This window comes from Xenopus laevis, chromosome 6S (genome assembly GCF_017654675.1).
Source record: "Xenopus laevis strain J_2021 chromosome 6S, Xenopus_laevis_v10.1, whole genome shotgun sequence".
Taxonomy (NCBI): Eukaryota; Metazoa; Chordata; class Amphibia; order Anura; family Pipidae; genus Xenopus; species Xenopus laevis.
Genome location: NC_054382.1, coordinates 25,717,074 through 25,734,412, shown reverse-complemented (window position 1 = coordinate 25,734,412; position 17,339 = coordinate 25,717,074). Strand labels below are relative to the sequence as shown.

The following is a 17,339-nucleotide window of genomic DNA, read 5'->3' as shown; positions in this document are numbered from 1 at the left end:
TGGTACAGTATAGGATTTTAGGGGCACATAATTCCCTCTGTTAATTGGGCAACAAAGTGACTAACAGGTGTAACTAGAAGTGTGGTGTTTATATATATATATATATATACTGTATATATATCTATATGTCTAGCAAAGTCATCAACAATTTGTTGAGGTGCACAGTCGATTAAGTGTGCATATGGTTGATAAGGACCAGCACTCTCTTTTATTTCACATGCCACTTGTGTCCGTTTCAGTCCACATTCGGACCTTTATCAATGATAAAGATATATATGTGTGTGTGTATATACTGTGTAAGGTCTGATGTATAATCTCCGTAAAGCAGTGCTATATAATGATAATAAATAAATCCCCATTTAAAATCTATTCACCTTTATGTTAACTGAATCCTATTCCGAGCAACTTTGCAGTTGGGCTCCATTATTTATTTTTCATAGACCCCTGCAGATAAAATAACGCTGCTGAGGTCAATGACACCCATCTGAAAGCTCTGTGAACCTACAATTTTACTGTTATCATTAATTTATGTTACTTACCTCCTATTCAATCATTTTCCTATTCATGTTCCAATCTCTCACGAAATTACTGCCTGGTTGCAATGGTTTATAAGACCCTAGCAACCACATAGCTGTTGAAATATCAAACTGGTGGAGAAAAGCCTAAATAAAGGAAAAACCACAAAAAATAAAAAATGAAGATCAGTTGCAAATCATCTCAGAATATCAATATCTGCATCGTACTAAAAGTAAATTTAAATGTGAACCACCCCTTTACGAAAACATAATTGCAATATTTCCACTCTTTCTTTAAACATTTTCATCAGCGTTACTATGCTGTGCAGCGGCCACCGTGTTGCCAAAAGAGCAATGAACAACATTTATGGATTAAGCCAGGAAACAAAAGTGATTTTCACCCCCGCATTGCAATTCCTTCTAGTGCAGCCCTTAAATTATAAACTTGGCCCTCAAGCCCCTCTGAATCTCAGGCTGATCTCTCAACACTGCTACACCATCGACTGATTCATCTGTGTTCAAGTGAGGATATTCTGAAACCTGCGGACTCAAGAACTTCCTTGGAGAAATTTCATTTTTCTGGACACGTGTGTTTGTAATGACTTTCTGATAGTCTTTCATAGCCTTCCTCAGTGATGATTACTTTTGTGCGGCCGCATGTAGCTTGTGCTAGATTGACTAAAGGGTACATGTGAGGGAATAGCAATTTCAAGTTGGTAAATGTTATCGTCTCCCATTTCACACTGCACCTCTTGGCCTTTTTGAAGTGTTTACTGCTGCGGAGGATGATTGATCAGCTTCTCCCCCAAAGAGAACAATTCAATCCATTTCAATTCCTTTGTGTCTACAAGAATTTTATTCTGCGTAGCGAGATTTGTCTGATAACATGTTATCCCTATCGATCAGGTGCATTTAAAATAGATTTGCATCTGCTGTGAAGCGATGTTTGTTCTGTATTTCAATTTTATACAAAATGTAATCATTGATAGATGTAACTCTGTACTGTTTCTCCCGTACATTGTCTTTTGCCTCCCTCAGTCTATTGTCGTTGTCTTTTTATTGAAACAGAGATAAGTTGTCAAGACATAAAATCCAAACAGAATGTCAGATTTTATCTTACCAGCATAAAATGAACCATCTCATTTAATGCTCCAGAGATGTATTTACACTTTCAGACTGAAATTGAGCCTGCTGGTTTGAAGATTGCACACGTGTTTCCTTGAACAGATATATATGATATGCAACTGGCATGTAAAATATCCAAGCCATAATGGTAAAGGACCTTGGAGTCCTTGTAGATAATAAACTTGAATGTAGCAAGCAATGCTAGTCAGCAGCAGGGCATCGTCAGTGTCAGACTGGCCCACCGGGATACCAGGAAAACACCAGTTGGGTCCAGGTGTCAGTGGCCCTCATGCTGCTAAACATTTGGCCTATTTCATGGCCATTCCCTATTTCTATGAGAACAAAGAGGCTAAATAGATGGAATAATAGATTATAGTATGTAAAGAAAAGAGACTAGGATAATAGAGGCTGAGTGAGGAGAGGAAGGAAATAGTACTGAGAGTGGGCCCCTGGTCTAAGGTTTTTTTGGGTGGCCCCTGGTGTCCCAGTCTGACACTGGGCATCGTGTATTAATAGGGGTTTAGATTCATGGGAGGAGGTTTTTCTTAAACTGTAAAAAGCACTGGTAAGGCCCCATCGATAATATGCTGTACAGTTGTAGTACCTTTCATTTGGTGCTATGGACAGTCCCTATCCAGTTAATGTACTACTACATATCTCATATCTACTATAAGGGCATTGGTACACTGGAAGATTTGCCACCCACGATTTTTTAGACGCAGCTGTGGACAACATACTTCCATTGCCGGTAACAGGAAACGCTGGCATACCGCCCAACTGATTGCTAAATACCCCTGAAGTTTCCTCTGGAGGCAGAGATTCTTCACCCAGTTGGGGGGGGGGGTGTGAAATATAAGTGGATCGGCCAGGGGAGGGAGTGCTTATTTAAAAAATAAATAAAGGCCAGAAAAAAAAAAAATTTAGTCAGCCGTGGGCCCCCAAAATAAGTGGGCCCTGGGCAGCTGCCCCCTTCGCCCGCTTATTAAAGCGGCCCTGACCGCCTCTAAACCTTCCTCCCTACGCCAGCCATGATCAGAAAAAAGGTAGGCGCTGGGGGGGGGGGGTTGTGGCTGGGGCCTCAAGTATCTTTGTCTTTGCCACTGTGGCGGGGGCCCAGGGACGGGTGTTGGAGCCCGGATTAGTGACCCCGGTGGACCCTGGGCCCCCCAGTCCGACCCTCATCCGAAACACTATGCAAAATATTGCAATTGGCACTTATTTTTCCTCAAGTTGCCAAATTCTGATACCCATTGCAACAGCAAAACTTGCTTCTCCTGCAGAAAAGTCTGAAATAATTGGACTGATAGCTTAAATGCTTTTCTGAAACAGTCTGCTGGCTTGACTCCTATAGTTTGCTCTGTAGATCCCATACATGATCCATTAGTGTTGCCCACCAATGTAGCTCAGTTGCAAACCTGCCACATTTAAGGGCAGTGACACACCAGGAGTTAATCACTGCTTCTTTGGGCAACTAATCTCCTGCATTCTCCGGAAAAAGCTTTACCACAGGCAATAATGTGAATCGCTGGTGGTAAAACATGTGTCGCTCCAGTCTCCAAAAATCTATACAAGAGGAAACTTCAAGCGCTTTTGGGAGACTGGAGCGACACATGGATTTTACAACCAGCGATCCACATTATTGCCTATGGTAAAGCTTTTTACTGGAGAATGCAGGAGATTAGTTGCCCAGAGAAGCGGCGATTTATCGCTAGCGATAAATAATCTCCTGGTGTGTCACTGCCCATAGGAAAGACATGATCAGCTTCGGGGAGATTAGTTGCCTGGCGACAAATCTCCTCTTCTTCAGGGCGAATAATCTCCCTGAACTGCCTTCCAGCTAGGCTAGAATAAAAATTCTCAGTGCGCTTCGTTTTCCAAAGTCACCCCAAAGCGCTCTGAGTGCCATCCCGCCGGTGTTTTCATTCTAGCCAGCGGGAAGGCAGTTCAGGGAGATTATTCGCTCTGAAGAGGAGATTTGTCGCCAGGCGACTAATCTCCCCGAATCTGATCGTGTGTCTCTGCCCTACACTTTTTTCAGAGTTTTATCTGATGCTTCTTACTTTCCCCACAATCAGTCAACAACACCAAGCCTTCCTGAATGGAGGCTCAGCCATCTTGGCAACTTCTGCTTACAATGATCTCCCCCTAAGTGAGTAAATGACGTAACCAACCCGCTATTTGTTATGTAATTTAAGCCCGCCCTTTTCTCAGGCTGTTGCACGTAACCACGCCTCCCCACAGTTGCAATTTCCATAGTAATAGAACAGTGCGCCACAGTAAATTGAAGCATGCGATGAATTAGTCACTGTGACATTAAGTCTCTTATGTCATTGATATAGACGTCATATCAGTACTGACATTTATGTTAAGAAAACCGAAAAACGACAAAGCACCCTTGTTGTCCCTAGCTGCTTGCCATACCGGCAAACTTGTCATCACTGTTGGCGGATGCAGACGAGCAGGACACGTAATCGCTAGTGTGAGTCGGAGGCGCCGTGGCGGCAGCATCTGTTTCTGCTGAGGTTTCTTCTGACATTTAAAGGGACAGCGGGAGCCAGTCTGCAGTCATGGACCGGGGCGGGATGAAGCACAGGGAGGGGGGACCCGGCCCGCGAACAGAAATGAGCGGCTACAGTGTATACGAAGAGGAGAACGAGAGGCTGACCGAGAACCTGAAAATGAAAACCAGCGCTTTGAAATCTGTAAGCATCGTACTGAAACCATACTACAGCTCCCAGCATCCTTAGCTGAGCTGCCTCTGTGGACTGGCAGATCCCTAATCAAGAACAGTCTGTCCGCCTCCTCCCCCTGCCCTCTAAACTGAGACTTGCACCTTGTGACCAGAGTCAATGTTATGGTTTCACTTTTAAAGTGGGGGAATAAAAGACACAACAGTTGCCTAGCTGCAATACCCCATAGCAACCAATCATGTACAACTCACTTGTTTGAGAGCAAATGTTTGGTTGCTATGGTTACTGCACCTGTTAGTGCCTTGTATGAGCAGTAGTTTAGGGTACCTGAGTTTCCCACCAGTGTTTAGGGCTGAATCTTTAGGCTTATGACGCTATTAGGTTACTATGGGGCGACTTTATCTGCAACCTACTGAAACCAGTAGCATGTTATGCTTTTATTCTTCTACTTGCTGCCTGCTGAAGAAAATATGTAGGCTGCTGTGCCAGTGCCGAATTGTTGATTATTCAAGCAGCAAATAGCAGTGAGGTGCCCCCTAGAAGGTGTGTCTTGCTACTACTATATAGACTATAATAACAATACGTATCACACCAACATCACTTTAAATTAGGGATGCACCGAATCCAGGATTCGGTTCGGGATTCGGCCAGGATTCAGGCTTTTTCAGCAGGATTCGGATTCCACCGAATCCTTCTGTTCGGCAAACAAATCCTAATTTGCATATGTAAATTAGGGGTGGGGAGGGAAATTGTGTGACTTTTTGTCACAAAACAAGGAAGTAAAAATAGTTTTCCCCTTACCACCCCTAATTTGCATATGCAAATGAAAATTCGGTTCGGTATTTGGCCGAATCTTTCGCGAAAGATTCGGCCGAATCCAAAATAGTGGATTCGGTGCATCCCTACTTTAAATATAGTTAAGTGCAAAATATATATAAATGCTTCAGTGTACATCTTTTATTCTCCCCACTACAACCACAGTCCCCAAAATCAAAGCATATCCCAAAATATAAAACTTCATGGGGCACCCCCCCATTCTCATAATTACGCTTTTTTCTTTAAATATTAAAAGAGGTGCTACATTACCCATATAGAGACTTTGCTATGCTATGTAGCATTATTAGGGATGTGGCAAACATAGGAGAAAGCGCTTCTCAAGCCAAGACTCCCATTTGCACAGTTCAATGATTCTTTTTCTTCACCAGACTATTAAAGGAGAAGAAAAGCTACGGAGGAATTTTATTGCCAATAGATTAGCTGCATTATTGTACACTAGAATGCTATATTTATTCTGTAGAATGTTTTACCATACCTGAGTAAACAGCTCTAGAAGCTCTCTGTTTGTTTAGGATAGCAGCTGCCATATTAGCTTGGTGTGACATCACTTCCTTCCTGAGTCTCTCCCTGCTCACTTATAGCTCTGGGCTCAGATTACAGCAGAGAAGGGAGGGGGGAGAGGAGCAAACTGAGCATGCTCAAGCCCTAGCCCTGGAGGTTTAAGTTGAAGGCAGGAAGTCTGATACAGAAGCCCATGTGTACACAATAGAAGGAAAGAAATGCTGTGTTTCTTTTGACAGAGGACTCAGCAGCATTACTTTGAGGGTTTACTGGTATATTTATATAGACCTTTCTGATAAAACTTACTTAGTTTTAACCTTTCCGTCTCCTTTAATGATAGTGTTTGCAGGATATGGTGGGAGCTCACTACAGTTTTCTCCCAGCAGAAAATGAAGTAGTGGTACATGTATTCAGGACCAGCAGGGAAGGATATAGTGAGTGACAGAGAGATGCTGTAATAGCAATTGATATTTACAAATAATGTTAAAGGAGAACTAAACCCTAAAAACAAACGTGGGTATAAATGCTGTATTTTATATGTTGAACCTACTGCACCAGCTTAAAGTTTTAGCATCTCTAACAGTAATGATCCAGGTCTTCAAAGTTGTGCACAGGGGGTCACCAACTTAAATTCTGTTAGGAGTGTCAGTGCCGTGCACATTCTGAGTGTGGTCTGGGCAGCTGTTGAGAAGTTGAACGATCAGTAATGCCAAAAATGAAAGTGTTTGAAAGGGATGCAAATATAGTGTACTGTTGCCCTGCACTGGTAAAACTGGTGTATTTGCTTCAGAAACACTACTATAGTTTATATAAACAAGCTGCTGTGCAGCCATGGGGGCAGCCATTCAAGCACAGAATACACAGTGGATAACGGATACATTCTGAAGAATCCCATTGTATACTACAGAGCTTATCTGCTGTGTATCCTGTGCTCCTGTGCTTGAATGGCTGCCCCTATGGCTACACAGCAGCTTGTTTATATAACTATAGTAGTGTTTCTGAAGCAAACACACCAGTTTTACCAGTGCAGGGAAACAGTACACTATATTTGCATCCCTTTAAAACACTTTCATTTTTGGCATTACTGATCGTTTAACTTCTCAACAGCTGCCCAGACCACACTCAGAATGTGCACGGCACTGACACTCCGTACACTATATCTTAATTACTCTAAAACACTTTCATTTTTTGGTGTTACTGTTCCTTTAAGCTTAGGGGTTGTCTTAATCATAGAAGCTGATGCTGCAGGGCTATTTAATTCTAATGCAAATTGTGCTGGTTCTGGAGCTGCCACCTAATGAGAATCTGAATTAATTAATAATCCGTCTTGTATAGGGACATTTATATAATATATATGTGTATATACACATATATATAGTTTATTGTGGGTCAGATCCTAAGATCAGTAAGTGACAGCAGCACAGAGCAGGTGATGGGGAGCTACTGGGGCATCTTTGGAGACATAGATCTTTACTGCTAAGGGTAGGGACACACTGGGCGATTTGGGGAGATTTAGTCGCCTGGCGACTAATCGCAGCGACTTTTCTCCCCGAATGCCTCCCCTCACTCTGCGCCTGGATAAAATGAAAAGTCGCCGGCGCTAATCACACACGGCGATTCGTTTTCCGAAATCGCCCAAAGTTGCCTCACGAGGAAACTTCGGGCGACTTCGGAAAACAAATCGGCGCGTGTGATTAGCGCAGGTGATTTTTCATTTTATCCAGGCGCAGAGTGAGGGGAGGCATTCGGGGAAGATTGGTCGTGGAAAGTCGCGGCGATTAGTCGCCAGGCGACTAAATCTCCCCAAATCGCCCAGTGTGTCCCTACCCTAAAGGGCTTTGGCTGATACACAATCTTAAAACATTACGTCCAATGATTCTAGCCTACTTTTTTGTTAAGCTTTAGATCTAATGTAAGATAATTAAAAATGCTTTTTATTATGAAGACATATTTAGAAATTGCTAACATATTCCATAGCGATGTACAATAAATGGAATTATTGTCTGGTCACAAAATGATCTTCAAACTATTAAAATATGTGTTTCTAAGTTATGTCTTACAGAAAAAATGACAATACTTGTTTGTCTCTTTTCCCTGTAGCTTTCCATTGACATTGGAAATGAAGTTAAATATCACAATAAAATGTTAGGAGAAATGGTAAGTACAGCAGAATATCTAATAAAAGTTTCCCTGCATTACTACTGTGTCTTTCAGTTGCAATCCCTGCACTGCTAAATTCAATTATGTACTGACATTGGGGGACACTGTCACAAATTGTATCATTTTTAAAACTTCTGGGTAGAGTCCTGCAGCGGGTCGGGTACCCACGGGTTACCCCCAAAAACCTGTGGTACCCTACGGGTTGCGGGTAGAAGTTCCGGGTGCGGGTATAAACGCGGTTCTGCGGGGTCGGCCGTGGGTCTTTTCAATAGCGATATTTACTCCACTTTCTAAAGCAGCTCTGGGAGGGGGGGGGGTCACCGACCCTGTAAACTGTTCTAAAGGGATACATTTAGTTGATAGATTTCTTATCTTTGTTCCTGCTGACCACATTCAATTGAATTCTATTCAAAGTTTTTCCCCAAAAATACTTAGATTTTTCAAAGTCCACCAATTAACTCCAAATGGGTTCTAGGAGGTCCCCCATAGGTTTAAACAGCAATTCGGCAGGTTTTAGATGGCGAATGGTCAACGTCGAATTTTTAAAGAGACCGTACATGATAAATTTCGATATTCGAATCGAATTTCGACTATTCCACAGTCGAAGTACACAAAAAATAGCTTGAAATTTTTTTTTTTTATTCGAAAAGTCACCTTGACCTCTGATAAATCTTCCCCTAAATGTCTCCATTAATATTTGCATACTTTCTATCCCTTTAATTTCTCACATTCTTCTCTATTTTGCTAGTTGCTGTTATTGTAAATGCCAGTTCCACCTTCTAACTCCATACATTGGCAGGAAAGGGAAGAACTGACTAAACTGCAGGAGCATATAATTTGGTATGTTTTTCTTTCAGGATTCAGACTTTGACTCCACTGGTGGACTTTTAGGCTCTACAATGGGCAGACTGAAGATATTGTCCCGAGGAAGTCAAGCAAAGCTACTTTGCTACATGATGCTTTTTGCCTTTTTTGTTTTCTTTGTCATTTACTGGTTTATTAAACTTAGGTGATGGGACGGTTTCTTTTTTAGTTCATATTCTGCCATTTTCAGTTATGGCTGCCCTTGTGTAGTGAACCATCATTGTTCTTCAGATTGATTGTCCATCAGACAGTATGTTCTTTAAGGCCCTAAGTTGGAATCGGCCGTGTTTATGTGCAAAACAACCCAGGGATGCCCGCGTAACAGATGGAGGAATGAAAATTGGAGCCTTCATTTCCAGACAATAACGGGACCACTGTACAACTGTGAAGAAATGTGTCAGTTGCTATAATTACAGAGACCTGCACAGCAGGCAGATACTAAGGACATGTACCACTGTGGTTTTTAATATTTCTGAGGAGCAGGAAAAGTTGCAACTGCTCATCAGCAACAAAGATACCACTCATTTTCCATACAAAATACTGTCATTTTAAAGTTAAAATGTAATAACCAGTGCCAGCTCCTAAACTGCTTAAATATTAAACAGCACTTTAACATTTTAGCTTTGTGGGTCTTTGTTTCTCAGATGCCTCAAAATGAGAGTCGTGTCTTTGGTGGCTTCCCGCCAAACTGATACAGGTGTGGGATCTGTTATCCAGAATGCTCGGGACCTGGGGATTTCCGGATAACGGATCTTTCCATAATTTGTATCTTCATCATATTTATCAAGGGTCGAATTTGAAAAACTTCGAAATTCGAATTCAAAAAGCCCAACTGAAATTAAAGGGATACTGTCATGGGAAAAAAAAATTTATATTCAATTTTGAAATTGGGGATAGACATTTTGTCAATTTCCCAGCTGCCCCTGGTCATGTGACTTGTGCCACTTTAGGAGAGAAATGCTTTCTGTCAGGCTGCTGTTTTTCCTTCTCAATGTAACTGAATGTGTCTCGGTGACATGGGTTTTTACTATTGAGTGTTGTTCTTAGATCTACCAGGCAGCTGTTATCTTGTGTTAGGGAGCTGTTATCTGGTTACCTTCCCATTGTTCTTTTGTTTGGCTGCTGGGGGGGGGGGAAGGGAGGGGGTGATATCACTCTAACTTGCAGTACAGCAGTAAAGAGTGACTGAAGTTTATCAGAGCACAAGTCACATGACTTGGGGCAGCTGGGAAATTGACAAAATGTCTAGCCCCATGTCAGATTTCAAAATTGAATATAAAAAAAACTGTGTGCTCTTTTGAGAAATGGATTTCAGTGCAGAATTCTGCTGGAGCAGCACTATTAAGCGATTCATTTTGAGAAAAAAAATTTTTTTCCCATGACAGTATCCCTTTAAGTCATAGTTTTGTTGTTTTTTTTTTTGGCGGAATAGGTTAGTTTTCGATAGAATAGGTCCGTATTCAGCCGAATTCAAATCGTACGAATCAAAGTAATAGTGCATTCGTTCGAATCAAAGTTTTCCCCCAAAAATTTTTTTCAAAGGAACCACCTGACTCCAATTAGGTTCTAGGAGGTCCCCCAAAGGCAGGGTAGGACTACACGGCCGATTCCGCTGCGATCCGACGCGCTGCGCATAATCGCAGGCATCACGTCAGATGCAATGGAAATAAGGTAAGTAATGCCAGTGTTGGATCATGTTGCATTGTTGATGCGTCGCAACTGTCGGATGCAGTTGCAGTGTCTGCATCTGACATCTATGCTGCGACAGGATACAACAATTGAATTACTTGCCTTATTTCCGTCGCATCCGACATGACGCCTGCGATTTTGAACAGCGTGGCGGAAACGGCCGTGTTGTCCTGCCCTAAAACAGCAATTCGGCAGGTTAAGATGGCGAATGTTCGAATTTTTAAAGAGACAGTACATGATAAATTTAAATTTTTTTCAAATTCGAATCGAATTTGGACTAGTCCCTAGTCGAAGTACACAAAAAAGAGCTTGAGATTTGAATTTTTTGAATTCGAAAATTCACCTTGACCTTCGATAAATGTGCCCCTAAGTCTAATAATTTAAACATTAAATAAACCCAATAGGCTGCTTTTGCTTCTAATAAGGATTTATTATATCTTAGTTTGGATCAAGTACAAGCTACTGTTTTATTATTACAGAGGAAAAGGAAATCATTTTTAAAATTTGGATAAAATGGAGTCTATGGGAGGCAATCTTTCTGGATAACGGGTCCGATACCTGTACATGGATAGTGTCATGGGATTTTTATAGTAACAGACCTATTTAGTACTTCTGTGGTCTACACAGTGGTCTTTAATGTTTTATGCTTGGGTTTGTAAACGTTGAGAAGGTTTGCCGTGGACTTTTCACATATCACAGTGGAACTGGGGGGTGCCATTTATAAGCATGTTACCACATTATCTCTTGTAGAGTATCCAACCTCTTTGAGGGTAAATAGACACATTGCAACTACATTTTTTGTTTTGCATGAAACATAGCCTTTCATTAGTTTATGCAAATGGCTGATTCAAGAGTTCTTTAATAACTGTGACATATTTCATGTTTCCCTTTTCCACTAAAGCAAATAAAGTTCTGTCTTGCATAAAAAAGGGCATTAACTCAAGGGATGAAAACATAATTATGCCTCTTTATAGGTTCCTGGTGAGGCCTCATCTGGAGTATGCAGTGCAGTTTTGGACTCCAGTCCTTAAGAGGGATATAAATGAGCTGGAGAGAGTGCAGAGACTAAGTGCAACTAAATTGGTTAGATATATCTAGTACCTACTGTATACTAGATTAGAGGGATGGAAGACTTAAATTATGAGGGTAGACTGTCAAGGTTGGGGTTGTTTTCTCTGGAAAAAAGGCGCTTGCAAGGGGACATGATTACACTTTACGAGTACATTAGAGGACATTATAGACAAATAGCAGGGGACCTTTTTACCCATAAAGAGGATCACCGTACCAGAGGTCACCCCTTTAGACTAGAAGAAAAGAACTTTCATTTGAAGCAACGTAGGGGGTTCTTCACAGTCAGGACAGTGAGGTTGTGGAATGCACTGCCGGGTGATGTTGTGATGCTGATTCAGTTAATGCCTTTAAGAATGGCTTGGATAATTTTTTTGGACAGACATAATATCTAAGGCTATTGTGATACTAAACTCTATAGTTAGTATAGATATGGGTAAATAGAATTTATGTGAAAGTAGGGAGGGGTGTGTGTATGGATGCTGGGTTTTCATTTGGAGGGGGTTGAACTTGGACTTTGTCTTTTTTTTAACCCAATTTAACTATATGTACTGTAACTATGTACATCCCCCTAGAATAGTGGATGTGCTTTCCCTTTCTGCCCAGTGCCATAAATCGCATAGGAATAATGGGCGCAGTCCAACAGCAAAGGCAGTAAAGCAGGATTGAATGAAAAGGGACAACAGTAATGGTGGCCATAGACACACAGATCCTATCATACGAATCGAGGATTCGTACTATTTTCGGATCGTGTGTGGCGTGTGCCAACAACTTTCGTCCGGCGGAGATCGGTCATTTGGTCAATCGGTCAACAATCAGATTACCCCTGATATAGCCATGCCTGTTAATGGCATATCGGGGAAAGATCTGCTCGTTTGGCGATGTTGCCAAACAAGCGGATCTTTGCATCTATGGCCACCTTAAGGGGAAGATTTATCATGGGTCAAACTGAAAATTCTAATTTTTTTATGGTCAAAACTGTCAAATTTGACTAGGGAGTTATCCAAATTCGATTGGAATTTTTTTAAAAATTAGATTTTCAAGATTTATCATACTCTGTCCCTTTAAGAATTCAAACTATTTGCCACCTAAAACCTGCCGAATTGCTGTTTAAGTCAATGGGAGAGGCCCAGGGATCAATATGGAGATGTTTGCAGCCTTCCTGACATTCAAGTTTTTTTCGGAGAAATAACTCAAATCAAGTTTAATCGAATTTCATTCAAGTTTTCGGGTCGTTTAAATTCATTCGAGTTGGAAAATGTTGATTTAAAAAAAAAAAAAAAGAGTTTATGGAAACTTAAAACAAAACTCACATGAAATTTTAACTCTCGATAAATGTGCCTCTAGAGTCTAGAATCTAGATCATGTCTCCCAGACTTATTTGGCGGTGAATAGACTGAAAGGCAAAAAGTGTGTTCAAGGGGGACATAAGTAGAATGAATAAGTAATCATGCTGACCAATAAATACTTGTTTGGATACGAATAGCCATTTTTATATTAGAGTTTAAGCACAACTGGTCTAATTAATAACATTTTTTCTGTGGCTGCTGATCACATTATTCACATTCTTTAAATAAAAGCTCATATCATTTAGTACAACTAAAAGGTCCAGGTTTTGTTGCCTGTGCAGGTATAGGATCTGTGTATTGGGATCTGGGCTCTCCAGGGTTTTATTTGTAATTTCTGTATACCTTAAGTCCGTTAAAAACATTGAAGCATTGTTAAATAAACCCAATAGGATTGTTTTGCCACCAATATCGATTCATGCAGATTGAGTTACCATCAAGTACAAGGTGCTGTTTTATTATTAAAGAGAAAAAGGACATAATTTTTAAAGAAATAATTTGCTTAATATGAACCCTATAGTTTCTGGATAAGGGGGTCCCATACCTGTGTTATGGGGATTGAGGAAAAGGCCTGCTTTAACTTTATGCCCAGAGAAATGCAACAAGGCAACCTTTGTTATTAAGAACAGACTTAGGGCTCTTAAACACAGCACATTTTTTCCTGCGCTCCCCTGCATTGCGATTTCTTCCATTCAGCTGCAGAGGAGCGCGAGAGTAGACGCACTCAATTATTGTGAAGGGGGCTTTACTCACACAGATGCATGTATGCGCCGAACGCAGGTGAAATGCAACATGCTGCGTCCCACCTGCGTTTGCCGCTTAGATTTGTCTATGTGAGTACAGCTCCCTTCAGAATAATTGAGTGCGTCTACTCCTACGCTCTCCTGCAGCTGAACGGAAGAAAGTGCAACGCAGTGAATTTTCGAATTCAAAAACTTCGAATTTCGAAGTAATTTTTGGGTACCTCGACCATCGAATAGTCCAAATTCGACTTTGATTCAAATTGGAAAAACTTCAAATATTCGACCATTCAAAAATCGAAGTACTGTCTCTTTAACTTCGACACTTTGCCTCCTTAAACCTGCCGAATTGCTATGTTAGCCTATGGGGACCTCCTAGAACCCATAGCCAACAGTTGGCTACGTTTTTAGAAGTCGAGTTTTTTTTTTGAAAATCGTTTGATCGATCGATTAAATGGTTCGAATAGAAGGATTTAATAAATCGATCGAACGATTTTACTTTGATCGCATATGGCCATATTCGATCGGAAAAAACTTCGACTTCAAATATCGTACTACTGCAATTCGATGGTCGAATTGAGAAATGTTTTCACTTTGGAATTCGACCCTTAGTAAATGTGCCTCTAAGTCTACTAGAAAATCATGTAAATATCAAATAAACCCAATAGGCTGGTTTTACCTCCAATAAGGATTAATTATATCTTAGTTTAGATCAAGTACAAGCTACTGTTTTATTACCGTATATACTCGAGTATAAGCCGACCCGAGTATAAGCCGAGGTACCTAATTTTACCTATGAAAACTGGGAAAATTTATTGACTCGAGTATAATATAAGCCTAGGGGAAGAACTGGCAAAATAAGTTTAGGGAAGATCAGGTGTCTTTGGTGTTGCCCAGCATCTTCATTGACAATAATATGGTATTCCCCCAGATTCAGATTTCAGTAAAGAAATCCTCACGGCCCATTTGATCTGCCAACCCACCCACCCACCAATGAAGAAACAGTAGGCTTGTTTAAAGATCAACTTTGTAGAAGCGCAATGCTTCCTGCGTTTTCTCACTGTGTCTTCATTATTGCGGAGTAAATGCAGTTCAATCAGCAGTCATGGCTGGCAGGGGAGTGTTTTTGTGAGACACAGTTCATAGCAATACACAAAACGAGCAGACACATCTTTTCCATAACGCTAGCTCTATCTATCCCTTCCTGTCCCAGTAAGATCCTTGTTTTGAAGAGCCCGGGTGCGGACAGCTAGTGACTAGGCCCCAAAACCCCGAGGCTGAAGTTACAGCTTACAGCAGCGCCGCCCGCTTTCCTTTGCCTGTCAGACCCTGCTGATGTGGGCAGGCTTAGACGGAGACCAAGCCCGTAATAAACCTGCACGCTCAAAATGGATATGAGCATGTGAAGCTGATTTACCATGTTGGTGCTCGGCTTCCCGGTGAGTGGCGCTTTCCGCTTTCTTGGACTCTCTGCGATCTCGCTCATGCGCAATGAGGCCGCGGCCTGCGGGAGAAGGTGAGAGGGGACGCCAGGCACGGGGAGGCAGTGCGGGCCGCATACACAGGCAACATTCTGTCCGCACAGAGAAAGGGGCAGCGATCTTTAAACACGCCTACTGTTTCTTCATTGGTGGGTGGGCAGGTTAGGCAGAACAGACGGGCCATGCGGATTTCTTTACAAGAGTGCTGCGCTGAATCTGGGGGAATCCACGGACATGCAACCTAACGGATATTAAAGAAGCAAAACGGTAAAAAAAAATAATGTTTTCCTAAAATGCTCACTCGAGTATAAGCCGAGGTAGACTTTTTCAGCACATTTTGGATGCTGAAAAACTCGGCTTATACTCGAGTATATACGGTATTACAGAGAAAAAGGAAATCATTTTTTTAGAATTTGGATTATTTGGATAAAATGGAGTCTCTGGGGTATATTTATCAAAGCGCGAAGCTCCGCCACTAAATTATGCCGCTCTCCATTCATTTCTATGGGATTTTTAAAGGCGTATTTATCAAATAAATATGCCTTTCAAAATCCTATAGAAATGAATGGAGAGCGGCACAATTTCACTCTAGTGGCGGAACTTTACTCTTTGATAAATTTACGCCTATGGGAGACGGCCTTTTCATAATTTGGAGCTTTATGGATAACGGCTTCTGGGTAACGAATTACAGTTTTCCCCAGAGAACTGTTTTTCATTCATAGATTTCCAGTCTAAATTTCTTAAGTGATTTAATGAAGCATTAAAATTGGCAGAATTTTAAAAAATAAGATCTGAAATCACATATTCTAAATATTGTAAAATGAAGATGGTAAAATATGTTTAAATAAGGATTCTAATATTGCTGTAATTCGTAAGTACAATCACTTTTGACAACACCATAAAAAAATATTTATGTGTTTTTACTCACCTTGAAGTATGTTGTTCCTGATTACCGAAGGACCCCCTATCTAGAAACCCCTAGTTCAAGCATTCTACATAATAAGCCCATCTGTTTGCATGCCACTGCTGATCACACAATGTCATTCCTAGTGAGAGTTCCTGTAGATCCTAGAGATCATACCATTGTCTGAGAATAGGGCACGTTAGTTGGAATGGGAAAATGTCCAGTATTTGTTTCTAATAGAATTATCATTGTGATTTATTTTTTAAATGTTAATATGTCCCTAAAGAATAATAATGGTTTAATGTTTCAGGGCAGAATGCCTTTATACGTTAAATACTAATGGTTTCTAGGCTCAGTTTGTATCCTAGGGGAAGCATGCCAAGTCATGTACAGAACAGCAGTTTAATAACTGTTTAAGTGAAAGATCTGAACTAATTGCCTGTAAATCAATAGGTAGCCCACAACAGCAGCATTCTCTTTATTCATTTAATTATACTATACACTTAATTGATATCTGCACTTTGTCTCGCAGATTAAGAGCTGTCGGCTTAATGAATACCCCTAGGTAACCACACATAGATGCTCTGGAGTTCAATATTTCTTATTAATGATTATGGCCTTTAATATATCTCTATACTTAACCAGCAGGGCTATTATTTCCCCACTAATTACTGTGCTCGTTTGGGTGACTCCGTATTTAACAGATGGGCGTCCGCAGCAGAGACTAATAAACTAATTAAACAATTATTAAAGGGAAACTATACCCCCAAAATGAATACTTGAGCAGCAGATAGTTTCTATCAAATTACGTGGCATATTAAGGAATCTTATCAAATTGGAATTTATATTTAAGTAAATATTGCCCTTTTACATCTTTTGCCTTGAACCACCATTTTGTGATGGTCTGTGTGCTGCCTCAGAGATCACCCGACCAGAAATACTGCAGCTCTAACTGTAACAGGAAGGGGCACATTTACTAAGCTCGAGTGAAGGATTCGAACTTAAAACATTTTTAAAAAAGTTTTTTTGGGTACTTCGACCATCAAATTGGCTACTGCTACCTTCGACTGCGACTCGAACGATTCGAACTAAAAATTGTTCGACTATTCGACCATTCAATAGTCAAAGTACTGTCTCTTTAAAAAAAACTTTGACTACATACTTCGGTAGTTTAAACCTACCGAGGTACAATGTTAGCCTATGGGGACCTTCCCCATTACTTTTCTAAGGTTTTTTTGATCGAAGGAAAATCCTTTGATCGATCGATTAAAATCCTTCGAAACGCTCTAACGATTTTTCCTTCGATGGTAGGATTTGCGGTAAATCCTATGAATTCGATATTCAAATTCATAGGATTTTATCTCGAGGGTCGAATTCAAGGGTTTATTAACCCTCAATATACGACCCTTAGTAAATGTG

The 17,339-nt window shown here is 40.8% G+C and overlaps 1 protein-coding gene across 1 annotated transcript; it reads left to right on the top strand.

Annotated features, from left to right (window-relative positions):
- Window positions 1–4,155: 4,155 nt before the first annotated feature.
- On the top strand, window positions 4,156–9,310 carry bet1.S (Bet1 golgi vesicular membrane trafficking protein S homeolog). The gene is given in 3 exon segments (NM_001091677.1): window positions 4,156–4,342; window positions 7,769–7,825; window positions 8,686–9,310. Coding segments are annotated over 3 exon segments (348 nt in total). The 5' UTR covers window positions 4,156–4,207; the 3' UTR covers window positions 8,842–9,310.
- The last annotated feature ends 8,029 nt before the right edge of the window (window positions 9,311–17,339 follow it).